General features: G+C 35.8%; 1 protein-coding gene across 1 annotated transcript; it reads left to right on the top strand.

The window, feature by feature from the left end:
* The first annotated feature begins 1,052 nt into the window (after nt 1-1,052).
* LOC149772511 (uncharacterized) lies at nt 1,053-9,714 on the top strand. The gene is made up of 2 exons (XM_089947714.1): nt 1,053-1,235; nt 8,495-9,714. Exon 2 carries the CDS (start codon nt 8,496-8,498, stop codon nt 9,543-9,545), a length of 1,050 nt encoding a protein of 349 aa, XP_089803840.1. The 5' UTR covers nt 1,053-1,235; nt 8,495; the 3' UTR covers nt 9,546-9,714.
* The last annotated feature ends 9,189 nt before the right edge of the window (nt 9,715-18,903 follow it).

Here is an 18,903-nt window from a genome sequence, read left to right as displayed (position 1 = left end):
ATCCATTTTATGTTTTTTAGGGGATGTTTTCCTTCACGTCCGCGCTTTTCGTATAAGAACCCACAGTATTCGTCGTTCAAACCATTCTGCACAGAATAAAAAAGAAGATGGCTTCGAACCACCTTGACAAAATGGAAAAATTGCAAAACGTCCTCGACAATTTAGGAATGATGGAGCAAATGTTGGTTAACCTAAACGAGGATCACTATTCATATAGTCCCCATGGAGTGAAGATGGAGATAAACAATTTAAGAAAAATGAAGGTAATCATCAGTGATCTGTTGAAAGAAATAAAGGAGGAGAAGGAGGATGAAGAGGAAACGATAAGGATGAGAGCATGGAATGAAAAAATTGAAAAAGAAGAAGAAAATGAAAAGAGGAAGAAAGAAGAGGAGGAAGAGAAGAAGAAAGAAGAGGAGGAGAAAAAAAAGAAAGAAAAGAAGAGAAAGAGTGTAGGAGATAAAATAAGAACTTGGTGGAGAAAAAGAAGAAATTAGAAGCAGAAGAAGAAGAAGAAAAACCCAAAGGCCCTTTTCATGGCCAGCCATATTTCTCGAAAAGAGATAGCCTTTCAATTGCCTACCCCTTTTTTATTTATTTTTTTTTAAAAAAATTTTTAAAAAAATCCCATGTTCAATTTCCCTTGACGCTATACAGTCCCACCCTGTTTAAATTCCTTTGACGCTATACAGTCCCACGATTTTTCTCCATGTTAATTTCCCTTGTCGCTATATGTTCCCACGATTTTTCTCCATGTTAAATTTCCATTGTCGCTATATTTTCCCAAGGGTGTTTTTAATGCTAATTCCCATTGTCGCTATACTATCCCTATTCACTACTTATGAGTAGCATTAACAAATATGAGTAAACGGAAGGCTGACAACGGCAACTGTCAGCTCTTCTACTCTATGCCCAGTAGTGTTTGAGCAATTTTCCTATTTCCCCTGAGAAATATTTAACATTCTATACGGATCTAGCAATGACGTTCACCTCGTATATTTGTAATTAGGCACTTGAATCTATTTATAGTAATAACTAAACGCCACGTATTCATTTTGCATATACAAACTGTCTGATGAAGTCGACCTGATTAAGTCTTTAGATACTATTTGACAAACACTATAATCTATTTATATTAATAACTGAAAGCCACTGTTTTACTTGGCATATGTACAAACAGTCTGATTGAGTCGACAGGACTGAGTCGTTAGATGTGGTGATATTGAAGGGAAAAGGTAAGATCGTGCCATTATTTTAGGGTGGGAAGGTACAAGGGTAGTTTCTGAGTTTTAGAACGAATCTACTATGGGTAGCTTTACCGGTAAAGTAATGAATTTTACATATGACAATATTCTATGGCTTTGCGCTTGGCCATTTCTTTATAAGTATTATTTTGTTTCGTTAAGCAGAATGAAGTCGGGTCGGGATTTTATTTAGTGTAGACTCTGAAAGCAAGTCCGTGAATGAGAGATTTATTTATAAAGTAATTGAACGATGAATGAATTTGACTCCATATTCATGCGCATATTTAACTGAATGATGGACACAGAGTTAAACAACTGATATAAGGAAATGATATCGTTCCAAAATAGAACTAGTAATCAAGCAAGAATCAACATATGGAACTTATAAATCAATACAGTCAAGATAAGGATATATCACCATGGATGATCAATGTATCGAATTTGTACACAAATATGAATAGGCATGATTCTGTATCAAGAGTATCAAAGTACAGGATTTGTACAGAAATATGAATAAGGCATGATTCTATACCAAGAGTATCAAAGTATAGGATTTGTACACAAATATGAATAAGGCATGATTCTATACCAAGAGTATCAAAGTACAGGATTTATACACAAATATGAATAAGGCATGATTCTATACCAAGAGTATCAAAGTATAGAATTTGTATACAAATGTGAATAAGGTATGAATCTATAACAAGAGTATCAAAGTATAGGATTTGTACACAAATATGAATAAGGCATGATTCTATACCAAGAGCATCAAAGTATAGGATTTGTACACAAATGTGAATAAGGCATGAATCTATACCAAGAGTATCAAAGTATAGAATTTGTACACAAATGTGAATAAATCATGATTCTGTATCAAGAGTATCAAAGTACAGGATTTGTACACAAATATGAATAAGGCATGATTATATACCAAGAGTATCAAAGTATAGGATTTGTACACAAATGTGAATAAGGCATGATTCTATATACCAAGAGTATCAAAGTATAGAATTTGTACACAAATGTGAACAGGGTATGATTTTATTGACAAGGATGATTAAAGTATAGAATTTGTGCACAAATATGAATAAGGCATGATTCTGTATCAAGAGTATCAAAGTACAGGATTTGTACACAAATGTGAACAGGGTATGATTTTATTGACAAGGATGATTAAAGTATAGAATTTGTACAAAAGTGTGATTAATGTATGTTTCATCCACAAGTATGTGTATGTTGATTTTCACTCATAAAGCGATATTCATTTGTTGATTTCCACTCGTATTGCGACACTGAAATAATCAATTACACTCGTACAATGATAATGAATAATAATGATTAAAATATTGAACAGTGTATATCGTGGCGATCTGTTGACGATCATGATGTATTCCATGTTCCACAGCGCTTGTCGAAGAGCCATTACTCATAGCCCGCCTCTCCCAGTCTGCCGAAGGATCCCCCGAGAACCTACTTATTCCCACCAAATGTTGTTGTTGCTATTGTTTATAGGGTTTAACGCCATTTTTCAGCACAAGATAGGCTATACATGGCGGCCAGTATTAATGGTGGAGGAAGAACCCGGGAAAACCCCGGAGAGAACCACCAACCCACGAGAAGCTACCGGCAAGCTTTCTCACATATCCACATTGGCCTTCACCAAATGTACTGACCGCCATGCTTAGCTATCATGTGCTGAAAATGGCGTTAAAAGCAACTAGACCCGTTGGTCCCAAAGCATTGGTCCTTCACTGCGAGTAAAACAATAACATCCAACGAGCCTGTGTCACCATCGACAACAGGTTAAAGGTTACACTAAAACCCCACAGTTCTAAGAATCCTTCCCCAAAACAGCTAACAATGTGATTTGTGGTTTGGGTTTTCTTTTAACGTAGCTTTAAAATAAAAAAAATTCATGCACATCACTACGATGTCTGCTGTGTGTCAGTTTATAGCGATTTCTAGCAATGGGGCATCATGTCACAGAATTGGAGCATGATGTCCCACCCATTTGCATTATCCTGACCAAATGTTAACGACTGAGTTGTGTAGTACACGAAACACGGTTAAATGCGAATACCACAATATACATTACGCATTAGAACTAATGTACTTATATTTTGTGTAATAACCATATTCGTGCATGAATATGTGTCCAATGAGAATAATCTCACTGAATTATATGAACTCGATCATTACTCATCCTTTAAAACGTGTAAATTCTGAAACAACTAATATATAAAATAGTTCTATCTCATAAAACGGATAGCAAGAAAGAATGTAATTTTATATTTCACATACCTCTACAATATAAGGGGTTTCACAGTTGCAACAGAGTTACTGATCGTAGCGCCTAAAGCTACATTCCTTAGCTCCAATGCGCATGCCCACAAAAAAAAATTCAGTTTCGGATAGTTCACCGTTCTACATTTGGTTAGCGAAACATAAAGTAAGCATCATTATGGTTAAACCAATCAATCACTTATATATGCCAAACATCATACTAGGAGAATAATTATAGACATTAAAAAAATCAGATAATTAGATTCAGTGTCCATACTTACATTATATCAGATAAATAATATTTACTTTCCATACTTAAATGATATCAAATAATTAAATTAAATACACTATCCATACCTGATGCTATAAATTCATTATCCATAATTTCATATACATTTGTAGGAATATTTCACTTTGCTCTCCGATTTTAAACATGTATTGCCCAATTTTGGCAGTATAGCTTTAACGAAAACAATCTCAACAATTTGCATTTTCAGATGTTGATATATCCTTTCTCAGTTACTTTCGCAAGGCTAATATTTCGTTTATAACACGAGTTAAGAAAGTTATAACACAAGTTCGATAAGAAAATTTTAACACGAATTCGATACGTCATCTGATTTGTAATCTGAATATTTTAAACCAGAAAAGTTTTTTTAAAAATAAAAATGGAACACAATATTTTAATGTATTCAGAGGAACTTAACAAAGTAATAATTACATTAGCTATCATAACGATAAAGGAGTGTAATTAATGCAGACGGAACATGTATTCATATTTGGGTGTAAATATCGTACAATATTCAGATTAAATAACATGCCCAATGACGTTTTTTCTGTTTCATTTTCTTTATGACTTTTGAAACATCAAGTATCGGACGGTACATGCAATAACTTTCAGCATGATTTTTTTTGGCTTATGCTGACACGTAATAACTCTCAAAATTTGCTGGGGTCTTTAGACAACATTTCTGAGTGCCACCAGCAAATTCATCTAGAACAGCCTTATAATAATTAGTTTAATTCTGTTTAACTTTCCTTGCATCAAATATGTAAGTTTGAAAGATCCAATTATTTCACAGATTCCGTCCTATTTCTTTGATTCGCCTTTTAAATCAATATTGATCCACGTGACCGGATATAAAATTGCAAACAGTATGATTTAAAAAGAAGAGGCTGATTATAAGAAAATGCACTACAAATCAATAATAAATGAGTACTCACAAATATTCATATTTGTTGTCTTTATCTATCAGTCACTATTTTTATCTTAGCATCATTTTATACTCGTTTTTAACCTGAAGTATCATTATGTAATATACGTATGCGAACACATATTCATTCGAGGATATACATACGCATGCACCAGATGAAATGAGATAGGCATACATACAGACAGATAGGTGATAGCCACAGATGTCCTATACATGCATAGTGTATATAACATCGATATTTGTCCAAATCGTATACTCTAAAATTTCCAACTGTTCAAGGAAATAAAAGTAATAATCATCAAGGAGACTCGTACGTGCGCATCTTTTCATGCCTGGTTAACATTTGTACATTTTAAAAAAAACTCAAGTTATTTCTTCAAAAATATAATTAACTTTAATAGAAAAGCATCAGTCTAAATCAATAACAAAAGAATCTTCAGAAGTTAGAATTTGTTTCTCGTTGTCCTTCAACCTCCATTAACTGCTATGATTGAAGCTGTAAAAAAAAAATAAACATATTTTCATTATTCTTCAAGCGAGATAAATTGCAAGATTTTTACGCAGCGATACAGTTTCGTACACTCAAATAATACAAATTAGATCATAAGGTAGTAATGGAAAGATAATGAAGTTGTGAAATAATAATAATAATAATAATAATAATGAAGATTTTGTATAGTACCTAATCTTTAGAAGCTCTAAGCACTTTACAACATTAGACAACACCTATAAAATAAAAAAGAAAACATATATAATGATACGATTACAAATACAAACACCATGAAATTAGAAAACATAAAAACATGCTGAGAATATTTAAGGTAGGAAACATTACTAGGTATTTAAGTTTGTTCTTGCAGTCGAAATAAGTGAGTTTTGAGAACACACTTGAATGTGATCAGCGTGTCTTTGTGTCTAAGTCCAGTGGGCAGAGAATATTTATTTGAAAGCTGGGAGCAACGCAAGTTAGTGAGATAAAAAAGAAAAGATGTAAAAACAATTGATCAAATATTGATAGAATTTCTTTTTAAGAGAGTAAAATATCGACCCTGCTTGCAGAATGTGAGCGGTCTGTCACATTTTTTCGATCTACTGCCATCTTAATGATTGAACGATCCGGAAGTGAGGTGCACCCAGATGACCTCTGGTGTTTTCAAGGGGAGCTACAAACCGTGAAACCCCCTTCTGAAGATTTCTCCCGTAAATTGGACAGCTTCATGAGAAGACACGCTGTATTGTGATAATACAGCAAGAATTTACCTTATAAGTACCCTTCCTAAATATTTGTTATATTATATAGTTTATTACATAATAAGACCGGGTTGCGATTCGTTTGACGCGTGCGATTTTGTGCCATGAGATTGCTGCACGTGCCAATGAAGAGCATTGATTTTAAAGGAAAGTATACGGAAATTTGTCACTACTTATTTTCTGAAAGACATTATCTGCGCAAAAAGTATTGAAGTTAGGAAGCCCATGCTTATTATTATTTTTATTATTATTATTAATTATTACTGAGAAACATCATCATTATATGAATTACCATATTTATCGTCATCATAATCATTACTCCTAATGATCACTTTGATTCATAAAATTATTATCATACTTTATTAACTTCAAATATAACAATAAATTTAATAAATAAATAAAGCAATCAAATAGATTGTTTTAACAAAATTAATAAATAGCCGAGGGAATGATCGAGGGAAAGATTCAATTTATGAAAACTTTTCCTAAGCTGAATACCATTTTTTTCAAGCATGGGCCATAGGTTAAATCTGGGTAGCTTCTTAGTTAACATACCTCTTCAATATAAATTTGTTAAAAAATAAATAGACAGGAGAATCTAAAATTGATGTAGATCTAGCAATGGACTTTTTTATATTTTGTGTGGTGATTGAAGAAATCAATGCAATGAAATGAAATGTATTGAAGGTAAAATCAAGGGAAGTACATCCTTATGGGAGGTGACACTTTTTTGCAATGGCCTGTAGTGCCCCTGTGTTTTGTTCAGTTAATATATTCCACCGGACAACACTGTCGAAAGAGTTTTAGAGCAAAACGTGACGTCATATAATATCTTCCTGTGGTAATAATTTAAGCTGAAACATGTTATCAATATAATTGTCTTAGTCGTGTATACTTGCTGCTTTCGACACCGCGAGTGCTATGATATTGCGGTATTGAAATAAAAAATCGCACGTTTCGGAGCCCGTAATTTCAGTTTGGTACAACGCAGAAAAGTCAATAACAGCTTGATGAATAGAACAATATCTCAGGAGTAAAACAAGCCATACAGTATGGACGTGTGCCTATAAAGACGGAAATAGCAGAAGGAAATCGAGGGTCATGGGTGGAACGAAGTATTTGGAAGTTCCGTACCTTCTCTCTTATATATTATAATAGAGAGGGTCCTATGTTTGAACGGGTCATGGGGGTAATCTAAGGTATTTTTGTCACTCTGTATCATTTTTTTCCTTCAGATTATTGTTTTTCTTTCTTCTCAACATCAAGCTCGCGTCGAGCACCCGTGGTTCTGTCGTCGTGAAATTGACAATCTAACATCGTTCTCTAGGAGAGTGTTAGTCTGATAATTAAATTAACCCCACAAATCTGTGTTATCGACAATGTTATCACGGGCGAAGGGATGATTTATCGGTCTAAGAGAGTGTGACACTCATGCTGAGGTAGGATAGAAAGTATATTTAGTTCACCAAACATTAGCGTTGAGCTCTATGGAGAAAACAAACTGGTACCGCGATACCCACTAAGTTTATTGGCGGACGCCAGCACAGTACTTCCTTATTCGACCGTTTTCTCAGATGCATGCATTTTTTAATATTTTTTAATCTTTTTACTGTTATAAGAGAATGGTCAGTCCGGCACGAACGATGAAAAGAGTAGAGCGTACCAGAGGGAATGTATTTTGAATGATATGTCACCTTTCTGCTTCTCTGCAACAGTATAAAAACAAAATGGGTAATCTACGCCCACCCCAGCCACAACAACAACATCATAAATGTTACATCATAAATGTTTTAATACGAATCTAAAAAGAGTCTTTACCTCACCACCACCACCACCGCCGACTAAACCCAAAACAGACAATAATCATCTTTAAATAATTGGTCTTGTCTGCTCCTTGGGTATCAATCTCAAGTCAAGGATGGATCTTCCACTAACGCTTGGCGGATACGACAGGCACTTTATAAGAAGGAGGTGTGGGTTCACTCAGACGCTGATTTGGCAGCTAAATCGATGGAGATATGCAAGCATATTGTAGTTATACATGTATGTCAATATATCAGAGATAGTCTATGTACTTTATATGCTCCACGGAATAATTTATTTCTTGTCAGTGTTTTTTTTTTTTAATGCACCACAGCTTCATACATACTGTTGCATACATGGTCATAAAACTTGATGTATCCCTGTCATTTGTGTTATCGCTCATAAAAAGTGAATTGCAGTTTTAATAACGTACGTTCGTCACTATAGTGGCTATGCTTAAGTCTGGATTATACACTGGCAAAGTAGGAGAGACGTAGTATTCTTTAAAAAATTCCCGTTGGTTCGTTTGTAGCACAGGTCTTTAACTTTTTATCAATGATAAACATGAAAGAAGAGTACCGTCTTCAATATGGATTATTTCATGGACAAGAAACAGTTATAACTCTGTTTCATGCAGTTTGACTAACGTACTGCATTGGTGATTCTCTAAAATACCAATATTTCATTCTTGTATTTCAGGATGTTTGGACCTGAGAACCAAGAGGAGTTAAAAGCTAAAGGTTACACAGTCGTCCGGGATGTTTTGTCCAATGAAGAATGCGATAATTGTATACAACAGTACCAAAGATGGTTACAAGAATTTCCTCATGCCGTTTTCCCACCATCCTTGCATTCGCTCATCTCCCAGTTTAATACGGGACACATGGAACCAACCTGGTTCGTAAGACTGAAGGCTAAATCAGTATTTGCCAAACTCTGGCAGACATCAAAATTGTTAACTAGCATTGACGCTATCGCGATTGGACGGCCACCTGAAAATGGTGAGGAGAGCTTCGCGGAACCAAACAAAAGCTGGTTGCACGTGGACCAGAATGCATCACGTGTTGGACTTCACGCAGTCCAAGGAGGGGTTTATCTTGAGGAGGTATGTGAAGATGATTGGACACTCGAAGTCCTGGAAGGATCACATAGTTACTTTGATGAATTTTTCGAAGGAAGACAAGATGCAGCAAGGATATCGGAGTTGAATACCTTTTATCTGCTGACGGAAGATGATGTTAACTTTTATGGAGGAAAAGGATGCCAAAGAATACGTGTTTCCGTGCCTAAAGGTGGTATGGTTCTTTGGGACTCGCGTCTCGTCCACGCCAATGCTAGACCCAGAAAAGACCGTGAACATCCAGGTCGGTGGCGCTATGTTGTGTTCGTTTCCATGACTCCAGCACATTGGGCTTCAGAGGGAGACATGAACAAAAAAAGATACGCTTACAACAACGTTGTAATGACCACACATTGGTCATCACAGGGTGTGAAAACGCATGGGTCAGGATTATCAATTAGCGGTTTGCCAACAAAAATTCCAGAAATAGCAACAACAAATGAGGCCAAGGAATTAGCTGGTATAGTGCCATATGATTTTGAGGACGGCAAATATAATGGACCACAGAAGCCTACATGGAAAGCTTCGAAAAACGCAATCACTTTTACACGAGCAAATGTTTACACCGCTTGTTTTGTGCTTTGCCCAGTGCTTATCATCATTGTCGCATATTTATTTAATCTGTTTTAATTATATATAGATGCAATTGAATAACATAATCTAAGTGTTGAGTCGGAACCCTTTTAAATGTTAATCTAGAGCCCAATGTGTATTATTCGATTATGCTTCCTATTAATCTAAAGCCCTATGTGTGTTATCGGATTCTGTTTTCTATTATTATAAAGCCCTATTTGTGTTACTGGGTTATATTTTCTATTATTATAAAGCCCTGTGTGTGTTTCTGGATTATGCTTTCTATTTATCTAAAGCCCTATGTGTGTCATTGGATTATGCTTTCTATTAATATGAAGCCTTATGCGTGTTATCGGATTATGTTTTCTATTATTATAAAGCCTTATTTGTGTTATTGGATTATGTTTTCTATTATTCTAAAGCCCAATGTTGTGTTACTGGATCTGGCGTGTCGGGTTGTTATGCCGTTACTTTGGTATGTGTGTTATGGTTGGGGTGCTGCCAATATTCTATTTAAATTATTATAGAAGTCCCACCCAAGCTCGATTTCGGTGGGAAGTTAAATTAGTGAAAGATAAATGTAAAGCTCCGAGCCCTCACTCAGCAATGCCGACGGTTGAATGATTGAATATACAAAAAGGTGAAATTCAACGAAAAACAATTTAATGGCAATTCAATAGTCAAATGATTACAATTTCCCAAGTACTCTCCTTCCGCTCGACCCTGTGATAGCCTATTGCATCATTTGATTAGTAGTGTGAGATACATTTTCACCTGTCTTTGCCTGTCTTTGTATTCTGCTCATCTGTGTATTCTTCTCTCCTATTCCTCTAATTCCTTTTCTTCTTCCTCCCGACTTCCTCCATATTCCATCTCCTCCTCGACTTCTCTATACTCCTCCTACTTCTTCACTTTCTCCTCCTCGACTCCTCTATACTCCTCCTCCTTATCCACTTTCTCCTCCTCCTCCACTCTCTATTACGACTAGACTTGCCGACTCCGACTGCTCTGCTAGTCTCACTTCCGTCTCCCCTCATAGAGACTCGCGGCTTAACCGGAAGTTCTGTCCTCCCAAAAAGCCTCCCTCTTTTTCAATTCCGATTGGATATCGTTTTGACCCGATCCATTCAAACTTAGCGGACAATGTCCTTCTCGCTGTCTGTCCACGTGGGACTGATTTAGAACACGCCCCGTTCCTCGCGGGTTCCTCTGATCTTAGGACAAAGCTGTAATACACGGGTGGGAAGTTGCGCTATCTAACGCCTGTGCCGATTCAAGATGCCGGATCTTCTCTCTGGTCACGGTAACCATGCGTAAGAGATTAACTCTAGCCTGCGGCAATGTTCAAATCTCAAACATGGCTTGCAATAATGCCTTAGTTTATACACGACTTACGAACTGGGGCTGAGCAAACGAGACACTGGATTATGCTTTCTATTAATCTAAAGCTATATGTGTGTTATTGGATTATGCTTTCTATTAATGTAAAGCCCCATTTCTGTTATTGGATTGTGTTTTCTATTATTCTAAAGCCTTATGTGTGTTATTGGATTCTGTTTTCTATTAATGTAAAGCCCTATGTGTGTTACTAGATTATGTTTTCTATTAATGTAAAACCCTTTATGTGTTATTGGATTATGTTTTCTATTATGGACAAGAACGCCTTAATTGTTATAAATTATGCTTTAGTAGGAACACTGTTTCAAAGTGTTTAGAATAAGTAGGAACTATCGCTTTGACCTATATAACACACTGCACTTTGTGACTGAAAACTAATGATAAATTTCCCCCGATTGATGCTTATAATAACAGAGGTAAATGCAACAATCTGTGTAAAAAGGTTCAACTTTGTCAAATTTAGTTCTAATTTATAAACAAAAGAAGACTTTCTCTATTGATCATTTGTAACTGGGTAAGGGGGTCGACTAGCCTTTCACCCCCACCACCATCCCCAGAGCAGGTCTTATCATTGAATATATTCACATAAAATAGAATTTAACACAAATCATTAACAAAATTCGTCACGTCATTATATACAATAATGCATACATCATGCTGTAAACATTCTAGGTATGAACTATAACTTACCACTACCGAGCATGTATGTAGTAGTGTTTTACGGTACCTCAGCACAACAGTGTCCATATAGGACACATATAGGGGCCCTTAGTGGCCGAGTGGTCTAAAGAGCTCACCGTTACGGATCACTGCCATCTCACCTCTGCCTGCGTGGGTTCGAGTCTCGGGCTCGGCTAATATGGGTATGTGAGAAAGCTTGCCGGTAGCTTCTCGTGGGTCGGTGCTTCTTTCCATTAACACTGGCCGCCACGTATAGCCTATCTTGTGCTGAGAAATGGCGTTAAACCCCATTACAACAACAACATTGTCCATGTGGTGCAAATAATAGGTTAATCTACAGAACATACATACATGCATACATACATACATACATACTAAACTAGTGCAACATTTGAGTTTTAATATTAAAACCCATTTCGATATAACGAATTTCCTGAATTTGTAGTGCTCATTAGTCAGTCATAAAGCCATGAACCATTATAGCTAACATAACCAATTTTTTTAATAGTGACTAGACAAAATGCTGACCTGAGCTGAGCAATGTTGTGTTCGCATGTATGTTCAGAAAAATCTTTAGCATGATTAATAAGGAGTGATTGTTGATAGTATCCTGCCATGCATTTCGGATTGCTGGTAAAGCTTGCCTTCATTTCCTAATGATCTCAAGCTCAAATGTTGTACATGTGTACAAAGTAGAGTTGGAACAAATATCAAGTCTTTCAAATAAATAGGCAAAATTACTGTGATTCAAGTTGGAGGGAGCTGAGGTCACATATGTAATAAAATATTGGATGGGGTCTGCCAGACACTCGGGACCTTTATCCCAGTTCAGAGAGATGCTTTGATTTTGAATAATTTTTTCTCAGTAAAGTGTGATCTAAGCCAGCAAGAGGACTAGAAAAATAAGGAGAATTAAATTTGTCACTGCAGGTGTCTAATCTCCTTTTATGTTGTCTCTTTTCTTTTTGCTTTAGTTTACCTAGTGCAAAGACTTTCTAATATTACATTTTATACAGTATTTTAGTTGTAAATTATAACCCCATTTTGGGCAGATCTTGAACCTCAAGATCCTATTGTTAAAACATTGATATTATTGCTTTTATAATGAGTGCCTCACCCCCCCCCCCCAAAAAAAAAAAAGAAGATCTTCAAGGGGAACTAAAGAAGTCTTCAGGTGGAAATCTAAAGAACTTTCAGTTTGCAGAATTTTAACCTTTATTTATCTTACATTTAATATATTTTTGTTTTACTAGAATGTGTGCAAGAAAGCTTGGATAGTTATTGAAATAGTTTTTATGAGATGCATTGACAAAATAAAATTTGCCGGAGAATTAATTTTTAGCTTACCTGACTGAATGACCAAGCAGGTGTTAGGTGTAACCCTGCATCAAGGTATGCATCATCTATTATGCATCATCCATCAACACTTGCTATTTTAGACTTCTCAAAAACCACTGGGCCAAATGCATTCTTACTTAGTAGGACGTTTGTTAGGGCATACTCTATGATAATTTTGTGCAGGATCATTCCATTAAGTTCCTTAGCAACGGTATGGAAGATCATTTTTTCAAAATCTTCTCTATAATAGCTGAACAAATATTTAGCAAACTTGGTTGGAATGTTTCATGGGACATACTCTACTAGAATTATAACTGGGGTGACTTTCCATAAAACAATGTGGCTTATATAGCAACAAGGTGGAAAAGCTGTATTCAACTTCTCTGGAATGGCTCAATTAAATTTAATCAAACTTGATATGTGCTGTGCCACAGTTGTGTTCAGGGTTCACCTAATGCAGTGGTGTGTGGCCTCCTTAGCTACCAGGAGGAAACACAATAAATGATAGTCATAAGTTCTATAACTATAATAATACCAATGCTTGATGGAAAATTGTAAATGATATATGTTTATATAATTGTCATATATCATTGTACATGGCTTATGTATACATATTTGTATGGCATATGTGTACATATTTGCAGTATAACATTGTAAACTATATATGTATACATATTTGTAAAATAACATTGTAAATGATATATGTATACATATTTGTCATATAACATTGTACATGGCATATGTTTACATATTTGCAATATGACATTGTAAATTATATATGTATACATGTTTGCCATGCAACATTGTACATAGCATATGTTTACAGTTTTGCCATATATTGACATATTAATGATTGTTGCTGAAAGAAAATTGCATATGAATGTACCATATTTGTTTGTTGCTTTTTTATGCAGTTTTATATAGTATTGCTAGTTGTGAGTTTACTTGTAAATAATATTGTTAGACGTTGTTACATTACTGGAATAAGGACATTTTTGGTGTGGATCATTCAGGCTCTTAGCAGAGCGAAAATGAAATAAAAGGATTGAAGTAAGGGTTGTGTCAGCCTCCATTGTTTTTTTTTTTTTTAATCCTAATTTATCCCATAAGTTGGATTTGGCCAGAATATCTTTCACAACATCCCATTTGGCCATCGTGCTGTAATACTTGACATGTGTCCAGTATATGATGACAGGATCACTATTACAATTATATTTGTAATATTGAAAATTAATTTCTGACAAATACAATTGTTTTGTAAAACAAAAAATATAAACATTTTTATATTATTTTTTTCCATGAAAAATGAAAACGCTGTTGATATCATTAAATTTGTCACAAGATTATTTTGGAATAGAAGTAAATTCCATATTGATGGAAGCTACTGAAGTGCAGGTTCAATGAAAATATACCGTGGTATGTGCCACCACCAAACAAACCTGCAATAAGCTGGTATACCAGTATAACTGTAGACCTCTAGCGCATAGTAATGAGACCTTGTGTCTGATTTTCTGAGCTTGCTGTCTCTCTGGACCTAGAGATTAAATTTTTCCATGATGGGGTTTAGAGCTTAAAGAATCTTGGATGTTTCAATTATGAACAAGAGACTCTACATGTTAATTATGATTTTGTCTTTAGAAAGAATTTTTATCAGGATATACAGTAGTAAAATGGGTAATTACAACATAATATGAAGTCTGGGAAATAGTTTGTATAGGTTGTTGTCTTAGAATTCCATACAAGCCTGCTTGGTTAAATGGTCAAAAGGGCACCATAGCAAAAGTCTGTCTATTTACTCAAAGTGTGCATAATACCCAATAAATGTATGCAAGACTAAAGTGATGGTTAAATTTTAAGTGACAAGTGAATGGATGTTTGTGAGTTTGGACATTTCTTTGATTTTGCCAGGGGTGGGTGGGTCCCGAACCCCAGACCCTAACTCCCATTAGAAGTATATTTGAATGCATTATATATTCAAAGTCTTCTAATGTGTTAGCCACAGAATAAAACTGGTTGAGATCTGAAAACTACTGTGGCCACACAGTTGTATGGGACTCTGGTGGCCCAGTGGTTAGAGCATCCGCCTCAGATTTAGGAGGTCGCATGTTTGAACTCCGGCTGAGTCATACTAATGACTTATAAAAATGGTACTAACAGCTCCATTGCTTGGCACTCAGCATTAAGAGGCTATTGTTAGGACTGGTCGGCCTAGTTTCAGGATAATGTGACTGAGTGTCTGTGGCATGATGCCTCAGTGCTAGACATCACACTGCAGACATTGTAGCGATATGACTGAAAAATTGTTAAAGCTATGTTAAGAATCCAAATCACACACATACAATTGTATGGGATTTTAGGAGCTTAACCTGACCTAATTATCCTTGGGGTAAAGTCATATATTTTGTACTTCACTTAGCTTATATAAAAAAAATTGTACCAATGTATATTTTGGGTTGCATTTCAGCAAACATGTGCGGCACTCAAACATTGGCTTTACACAAATATGAATGGATTCTCAGCAAACCTGGTTTGTGGGTATATCAAAAGAATACTGGTTTGTGGGTATATCAAAAGAATACTGGTTTGTGGGTATATCAAAAGAATATAGTAAATGCTTCTAACTTGGTGATACGTTGAGAAGATATTTTCTTGACCCAATTTTGATATGTCGGATTTTCTCATAATATCTTGGATTGCTTCAGCACTTGGAGGTTAAAAATTAAAGAAGTCAGTAAACAGATTTTTCTTTTATTTTTGGACATTATTTTAGACCAGAGTAATTCCTTCAAGGGCCTGTTCTATTTTGAAAAAGTTTTTTAAAACTGCAGTAGACTTTAATATGTGCTCCGTCATCATAATCCATGGCCATAGGCAGCAGATATGACAGGTGTATTGTTCCATATGTTCCGCAATAAGTGACATATCCATAGTACAACAGTCATTCATTTGTCCCACTGTCAGTATTGACTGTTTTCCACTTCTCAACAACCACTGGGTCATTTTTTTAAGAGACTTTTCTGGAATATTTTAAGTCATGCTTTACCAAAAGGGTACCTGACCTTATCTTTTGAGCAGTTTAATTAATATTGTAACCAAGTATAAAACACATTCCTCAATTTTTTCTCAAGAACAACTAGGTTAAATGGAATAGCATATAATGTACTTTAAATATACAGTAAAACCTGTCCACCTGTCTTGAGGGACCACCTTCTTGATGTGCAGATTTATCAGTTATATAGTGTTATGACTGTTATGAGAGACCAATTATCTTGAGAGACCATTATTATCTGGCACAAGAGGTGGTCTTTCAAGACAGGTTCTACTATATATATATATATATATATATATATATATATATATATATATATATATATATATATATATATAAAGAATACAAATCATATGTCGAATAACAGACCTGTCAAGTGCACTAGATCCAGCAAGGGATCACGTGTATCAGGGATTGATTAAGGTAAATGCATTAAACTGACAACAAACTGCAAAACTAGTATTTAACTAGCATGAGCACTTTCGACTCTTAATGAGTCTTTTTCAAAGGCAACTATTGTTGTTGTTATAGTATGGTTTAATGCCATTTTTCAGCACACGATAGGCTATACATGGCAGCCAGTATTAATGGTGGAGGTAGAACCCGGGAAAACCCTGCACAGAACCACTGACCCACGAGAAGCTACTGGGATGTTTTCTCACATACCAACATTGGCCGAATCCGAGGCTCGAACCCACTCAGACAGAGGTGAGATGGCAGTGATCCGTAACGGTAAGCGCTTTAGACCACTTAGCCCCTCAAGGCCCCTCAATGGCAACTATAAAACATAGACAAGACAAACAAAACATAAAAACTGTTGTGTTTGCAAAACTTTACATGACTGTTTCTACAGGACTTAAACCTTTAAATTTATCATGTTTCAACTAGTTTATTTCAACTTGTTGTGGATATTGGAAAATATTTTTCTTGACCTAGAAATCGATGAGCCATAATGACATCTATTTTATGTAAATTTATAGAAGCACAAATTATATCTTTGATATTTCATTGTTATAGTAGTAATTATAGGCTATCAAGCAAATTTAGAAAATTATTTAAATGAAAATGTGTCGGCTGCAAAAAGATAAATTTATTTGTTTATGGTTGTCTTTTCCTAGTCTTCTTGGTTTAAACTGCTTGGTTTCAATGTTCAAAGGCAGCATATCCAGTAAGATTACATTTCTTTCCTGGTTTTGGAACTCCAGCTGGGGTTGTGAGCAATTGCAATAAGTGTTATATCAATGAAAGTGTGGCCAGGGGAGGAAAAGTGTTCTGTGACGGGGCTTCTGTACAGCTTCTTTGTCATCCAATCAGATCTATGAAGGTTGATCCTTTTGTGTAGCTTTTCAGTTTCTCTGACATACTGAAGGCTACAGATCTTACATGTGATGAGATAAATTACATTCTCTGTTTTGCACGTTTTGTTTGGACCATGAATGTTTAGTTTTTCTCTAGTCACTGTGCTAGAAAATATCCTGGTCTCCATCATATGTTGACAGGTTTTGCACCTTTAATCGCCTCAGGGGCCAGAGTGACTAGGGTGGCCTTGATTAGTGATAGCGTCGCCCTGACTAGGATGTCCTTGAGATTTTTGGTCTCCGGTAAGCTACTAAAGGCTTGTTTGGGAGGATTAACTTTTGTGCGTCAGACCATTCCATGATGGGCCAGTGTTTCCGATGATTTTACCTACTTTAGGGTATTCTGGATGGTAGGTCAGAATAAATGGTATCCTATCAGTCTTTTCCTTCTCTCCATATTTTAGTAGGTCATCGCACTTTGTTTGTTTAGCCCTTTGTCATAGACTCAGTAAATTAAATGTTTAGATACATTTTCAGACCTGTTTAGGAATGTTTCATCATCAGACAAATTCTACATATCCTCAGTGCCTGGCTATATGGGATGCTCCTAGTGCAGTGTTTTGGATGACAACTGGTTTGGAGGAGATGCTGGAATTTGTCAGTTGGTTTCAAATAGATGTCTATATGGAGTTTGTTTTCTAGATACCAGTCTGGTTGTTGTGTCCAGGAAAACGTGGCTTGAGTTGGAGACTTCTGCTGTGAATTTTATTGTATGATGGAAGTTGTTTGTCTTTGACATGAAGTCATTCAGATTTTTCTCTTCCATGTTGCCACTTCATTTTTATATCATCGATAAAGTGTACTCACTGGCATGGTTCAAGTTCCACCGATGCTAAAAGTTGACCCACCAGTTTTCCCATTAAAATATTAGCATAGAAAGGGGCAGTTTTTTGTACCCATTGCGGTTCCATTGAGTAGTATTCTTTATTAAATTCAAAGTTATTGAGTTTTAGGACAAGCACCAGGAGTTAGACTAGGAAGTGTGTGGGTGGATTGTCTACAGTTCTTGTTTCCCATGCTTCTCTACAGGCCTGTATCCCTCATTATGCGGTATATTAGTATATAAACATGTGACGTCTAAGGAAACAAACAATGTATCTGGCAATGATTGTTCGCTTGCTTTGCTTTTTATGAGGTAAACTGTCATTTCCTGAAGATATAATGGTCATTTGTGGACATGTGGTCTCATAAAATGATCCAAATATTCTGAAATCCTTTATGCGGGATGCCTGTTACCGGAGATCATAGATTTGCCCGGCTTTCCTTGTTTGCACAGGTGCTCGACGCGAGCTTGATGTTAAGAAGAAAACAAAAAACAATAATCTAAAGGAAAAAATCATACAGAGTCACAAAAATACCTTAGAGAACCCCCATGACCCGTTCTGACATAGGACCCTCTCTATCATAATATATAAGAGAGAATGTACGGAACTTCCAAATACTTCTTTCTACCCATGACCCTCGATTTCATTCTGGTATTTCCGTCTTTAAAGGCACACTCCGTACTGTATGGCTCTATGCCTTGTTTTACTCTTGAGATATTTTTCTATTCATCAAGCCATCATTGATTTTTCTGCGTTGTACCAAACTG

The sequence above is a fragment of the Sinohyriopsis cumingii genome, unplaced genomic scaffold (assembly GCF_028554795.1).
Source record: "Sinohyriopsis cumingii isolate HCF-2022 unplaced genomic scaffold, ASM2855479v2 utg001437l, whole genome shotgun sequence".
Taxonomy (NCBI): domain Eukaryota; kingdom Metazoa; phylum Mollusca; class Bivalvia; order Unionida; family Unionidae; genus Sinohyriopsis; species Sinohyriopsis cumingii.
The sequence above is the reverse complement of the archived record's forward strand: the minus strand, read 5'-3'. Positions and strand labels throughout refer to the sequence as shown.